At 54.3% G+C, this 5,737-nt stretch overlaps 1 protein-coding gene across 1 annotated transcript in view; it reads right to left on the bottom strand.

The window, feature by feature from the left end:
• Positions 1-5,231: 5,231 nt before the first annotated feature.
• Positions 5,232-5,737, bottom strand: part of MOV10L1 (Mov10 like RISC complex RNA helicase 1) — a 75,624-nt gene continuing 75,118 nt past the window's right edge. Inside the window, exon 26 of the mRNA XM_007954761.1 lies at positions 5,232-5,327. Coding sequence (XP_007952952.1) covers positions 5,232-5,327 — 96 coding nt within the window. The remainder of the gene's footprint in view (positions 5,328-5,737) is intronic.

Raw genomic sequence — 5,737 nt, 5'->3', positions numbered from 1 at the left:
AGAAGGCAAAAGGTCATTAAAAAGACAGGAAAGGAAGAAGAGACCAAAGTGGAATGTCAGAAGAGACTCTGAAACTTGCCCTTGAACAGAGAGTAGCTAAAGCAAATGGGAGAATCGACAGGATAAAAGAGCTGAACAGAAGATTTCAAAGAGCATCTCAAGAAGACAAAGTCAATTATTATAATGAAATGTGCAAAGACTCGGAGTTAGAAAATCAAAAGGGAAGAACACGCCCGGCATTTCTCAAGCTGAAAGAACTGAGGAAAAAATTTAAGTCTCAAATTGCAATATGGAAAGATTCCATGGGCAAAATGTTGAATATTGCAGGAAACACCAAAAGATGGATGGAATACACAGAGTCACTATTCCAAAAAGAACTGGTAGATGATCATCCATTTCAGGAGGTGACACATGATCAAGAACCAATGGTACTGAAGGGGCAAGTTGAAGCTGCACTGAAGGAATTGGTGAAAAACAAGGTTCTGGTAATTGATGGAATACCCATTGAGATGTTTCAATAAACGGACCCTGCACTGGAGGCGCTCACTCAGCTATGCCAAGAGATTTGGAAGACAGCTACCTGGCCAACTGACTGGAAGAGATCCATATTTGTACCCATACCAAAGAAAGGTGATCCCACAGAATGTGGAAATTATTGAACAATATCATTGATACCATGCAAGTAAAATCTTAAGATAATTCAAAAACAGTTGCAGCAGTATATTGACAGAGAACTTTCAGAAATGCAAGCTGGATTCAGAAAGGGATGTGAAGCAAGGGATATCATTGCTGATGTTAGAAGGATCTTGGCTCAAAGCAAAGAATACCAGAAAGATATTTACTTGTGTTTTATTGACAATGCAAAGGCATTTGATTGTGTGAATCATAACAAATTATGGATAACATTGAGAAGAATGGGAATTCCAGAACACTTAATTGTACTCATGAGGAACCTGCATGAGATATGAGATACTGCATGGTTTAAAATCGAGAAGGGAGTACATCAGGGTTGTATCCTTTCACCATACATATTCAATCTGTGTGCTGAACAAATAATCTGAGAAGGTGGACTATATGACGAACAACATGGCATCGATATTAGAGGGAGAATCATTAACCTGTGATAAGGTGACAACACAACTTTGGTTGCTTAAAGTGAGGATGACTTCAAGCACTTACTGATGAAGATTGAAGACTACACCTGCAGTATGGATTATACCTCAATATAAAGGAAACAAAAATCCTCACAACTAGACCTATAAGCAGTATCAGTGCAGATGGAGAAAAGACTGAACTCGTCAAAGACTTCATATTACTTGGTTCTACAATCAACACCAATGGAAGCAGCAGTCAAAACATCAGATGACATATTGCACTGGGCAAATCTGGTGCAAAAGACCTCTTTCAAGTAATGAAGAGCAAAGATGTCTCCTTGAAGACTAAGGTGCGCCTAACCCAAGCCATGGTATTTTCAATCACCTCTTTGAGAGCTGCACATGAATAAAGACGACCGAAGAAGACTTGATGCTTTTGAGTTGTGGTGTTGTCAAGGAATGCTGAAAGTACCATGGACTAAAACAATTAACAAATCTGTCCTGGAGAAAGTGCAGCTGGAATGCTCCTTGGAAGTGAGGATGGCCACACTTTGTTCCACCTACTTTGGCCATATTGTCAGAAGGGACCACTCCCTGGAGAAGGATGTCATGCTTGGTAAAGTGGAGGGTCAATGAAAGAATGGGAGGCCCTCAATGAGATGGGCTGATAAGAGTGGCTGCAACAGTGGGCTCAGATATAGCAAGGATTGTGAGGCTGGCACAGGACCAGGCAGTGTTTCATTCTCTTGTACATAGGGTTTCTATGAGTCAGAGACAACTCAATGGCATGTAACAACACTGTATTTTCAAAAAAGGAGTCCTGGTAGCAAGCGGGTAGGCTCTTGGCTGCAACGAAAAGGTTGGTGATTCAAATACACCAGCCGATCCACAGAAGAAAAGCCCTGGCCAACTGCCCCCACACAGCCAGCCTTGGAAACCCCATGGGGCACTTCTACTCTGTCCTCTAGGGGTGCTGTGAGCTGGACTTGACTCTGTGGCAATGGGTTTGGTTTGTTGGCAATTGCATCACGAGCATTTAAAAACAAAACTTTGAGATCAATGGGTGCTGCCACTGTTTTCCATTTTATTTATGGGACAGCCAAGCACAGAGGTCAGCGAGGGCCATGCAGCCAACTCCAGTGCAAGTAGCTTCCTCTCATCCCACAGAGCCCCTCTGTCTAGCACCAGCTCTTCTCCTTGTCTCTTCGCCTGACACCCCCCTCCCCACCTGGGGGCCCAGCCTTGCACTGTCCTGCCCTGGTGTGCCCGTGGCCATGCCTCATGGCATGGCCACCCACACCTTCTCCTGCTGATCCTCCCACATCTGTGACATCTAGACACCAAGTGCAGTGGGTATGGCTGTGCTGTGCCCAGGTACCCAGTGCATTGTGGGTATGGCTGTGCTGGGCCCACATCACCAGAGTGGATGGTGAGAGGATGGCTGCATGGGAGCCAGTGTTGCAGGGTGAGGCTGGCCAAAAGCGACCTGTTCCTTCCTGGCATTCCAGGAACCCCTCATCTTCAGCTTGCTGTCAGCTTGCCAGCAGAGACTGATGGCCTCCGCCACTGGCAGTGTAGCAGACCTCAGAGCCACAGGCCCTGGGCTCCGAGCACTGGCTGAGGACAAGGGATGTGGCCAGTAGGGTGGTGTCTGGGCAACGCTCCTGGGTACCTCGTCTCCCAGACACGACACCAGGATGCATGATACCTTCTTGGGGCTTCCCGATGTGCCCACCTGCCAGCCAGTACTGCCAGGTGACTGCTGAACGACCACTGAGCGTCCACTAACCACTACTCACTGACTGCTCAGTATCTGAGTCGCTGTCCAGCGATTCTGAGTAACCAATGCCATGTGGGGCACTCACCCCAGGATCCTTCATTGACAGGACTCCAAGGAGACACAGCTGGGCAGAGCTATGGCCAGGCACCCCCACCCCCACTTCCTGCTCCCCGAGGCCTCTGCTGGGAGAGCACCTGGCCTCGGACTAGCAGAAGCTGTAGCAGACATCAGATGGCCAGCCACTCACTGGGACTGGGGCCTGTGGGCCGACCTTGCTGCTCCTGGGAGTGCCCAGCCTCAGGTGGAGACGACCTAAGTGCCCCCTCAGGAGATGGACCACAGCCCTGGCCCTGCGAGCACAGCCCACGTCACCCAGACACTGCTGTATCTGGCCACTGCTCATCCTGCATCCCCAGGGAGCTGCAGTGTCCCTAGCCTTGGCGTGCCCAGCAGCCCATGGGAACAGGAACACGGATGTGGGCTGGCACGGTGGCAGTGGGCCCAGAACTGACGCTCTGTGCCTCAGCCATCTGCTCCTACTCCCTCCCCGATGGCTCAGCTCTGCCTTCCTCTTCCCTCCACAAAACCTGGCCTTTCCAGGGCCCCGGAGGGGCTGGCAAGGCCCTGCGCTGAGCGTCTCTGGAGAAGCGTCCGGAAAACCTGGTGAGGCCTGGACCCATGCCCCACAAGAGCCCCCCCCATCCTACCCAGGGCCCAGCTTGCCAGTCCCAGTGCCCCCCGTGTCCCGCCTGGACCCTCCAGCTCCAGGGGTGGAGGTGTGGTTGCCAGGATAGGTGGGGTGGGGCTGTGAGGACCCGAGGACAACTGTCTGCCGGAGTGACCATCCATCCAAGACCCAGGCTTGTTGACCAGCAACAGCAACCTTGGTGGAACCAGCTATTCCTGCCAAGCCGAGCCATGTTCTATGCCTGTAGGTCCTCCATGACCTTGGTTTGCACAGATGCACCCACCCTGATCCCAGCACACCTGAGGTCACGTTGGGCATCACCCATCTGGAGCCATGAAGGGACAGTCAGGCCTGAATCTAGGTTGGGGGACATGCAGGCTTGGGGCATCCACCTTCACTTCACTTCACTTCACCACCTATAAAGGTACCTTTAGCACTTGTGGGCCCCCAAGGATTGAATGTATCCCCCAGTGACCCATCAGGCTAAGGGGGACCCCTCAGAGGACCCCTTGTGGGGGCCAATGCTCTCCTACCTCCCCTGCAATGCAAGGGCCTTGTCCTGCAACAGAGAGCACTCCAGAGCCTCTGGTGGATGGGGTGTGGGACACCCTGGGCTGCAGCCATTGCTGCCACCGCAGCTTGTGTGATGTGACCGAGCTTACTGAGTGTGTGGCTTTGTCGTTCCTTCTTGCATAGTACTGGCTGCTCTTCCTGGCAGTGACCACAGGCACCTTTCTCTGGGGTAAAGCTGGAAGAGGCTGGTTTCACAGTGGAAGGCCTGAGCTTAGGTGCAGGGTGGTGGCAGCAGCAGGGTGGACACCGTCCCTGTTCTCCTGGACCCTTGTCTGGCAGGTGCTGGGGGCGGCTGGAGATCAGTGGCCCAGCCAGGCAGGTTGGGGCTGCCCTCAATGACCTGCCGAGTTCTGGCCATGTCTCCTGGGCACAGGTGCTGCTGCACCGTCCCCGGCTGTGGACTTGGCACTCTAGATAGCAGGCATCGCGCTGCAGAGCTCTGAGTGGGTCGGTTCTGATCCTGCCCAGGCTGAGAGGCCCCCTCCTGTCTTCCACCCGCCTGAGTGGCACAGCTGGTGCTGACACAGGCACGTGGCCTAACCACAGCTCCACCCTGGCCTCTGGGTGCTACTGAGGCCTGGTAGGCCGGTGACAGCATCCCCTCCCCTCCCAGCAGGAGCTGTGAAGGGACACTCCCCTACACCAGAACCAGGGGCAGGGTGCTGTGGAGTCCCACTTGAGCCTTTATCTGGGGGGCTGAACGCCACATGACTGAAGCAGGAGGTGTGCATGCAGGGCTGGGAAAGTCACAGGGTCACACTGCAGACACACGGTCTGCTGGGAGCCAGTCTCTAGGTGGGGACAGGGCATGGCAGCCAGTCCACATCCACTAAAGAGCTCCTGAGTCTCTGGCTCCCGCTGGGCTGAGGACAGAGCCGGGGTCTAGTCACAGCTGCAGATGAGAGTGCAAGAGCAGTCGGCACGGGGCAAGGGCAGCAACCCCCACAGGACACAGAGGCTGATGCCTTCCATCTTGTTTGCACGGCAGATGTGCTCACGCGGCTAAGCCATGGAGCAGGGAGCGGGCAGGACCGGTGGGGCGGGCTGTGCTGGTGGGGTGCAGGGCCAGGGGCTGGTGAGAGGCGGGGCCTGCTGTTCACTCCTGCAGGGACTGCAGCTCGGGTGGCAGGTCGCAGCCTGTGTAAACACCATTGGTGACGCAGTATTCCAGCAAGGCACCAAAACAGGGGTCCTGAGGACACAGACAGGTTGTCAGGTGGTGAGTGTACAACCCTGGGGACATCTGCCTCCTGAGCCCTGGCCCCTGACTCTCATCTTCTTGGGGACCTTCTGTCCCCCACCCAGACTGCAGCCACAGGGCCAAGTGGACTCACTCGGACAGGGACACGTGGGTTCCCCAGCCCACCCCACCCTAGACCACAGCCACAGGGCCGAGCGGTCTCACTGGGACAGGGACGTGTGGTTTCCCAGCCCCACTCCACCCCAGACCACAGCCACAGGGCCGAGCGGTCTCACTGGGACAGGGACATGTGGTTTCCCAGCCCCACTCCACCCCAGACCACAGCCACAGGACCGAGTGGACTCATCTGGACCGGGACGTGTGGGTTCCCAGCCCAGCCGTACCCCAGACCGCAGGCACAG

Source organism: Orycteropus afer, unplaced genomic scaffold, assembly GCF_000298275.1.
Source record: "Orycteropus afer afer isolate SDZICR_OR568_19922 unplaced genomic scaffold, OryAfe1.0 scaffold00471, whole genome shotgun sequence".
In the NCBI taxonomy this organism is placed as follows: Eukaryota; Metazoa; Chordata; class Mammalia; order Tubulidentata; family Orycteropodidae; genus Orycteropus; species Orycteropus afer.
Note: the sequence above shows the minus strand (reverse complement) of the source record. Positions and strands in the feature narration are given on the sequence as shown.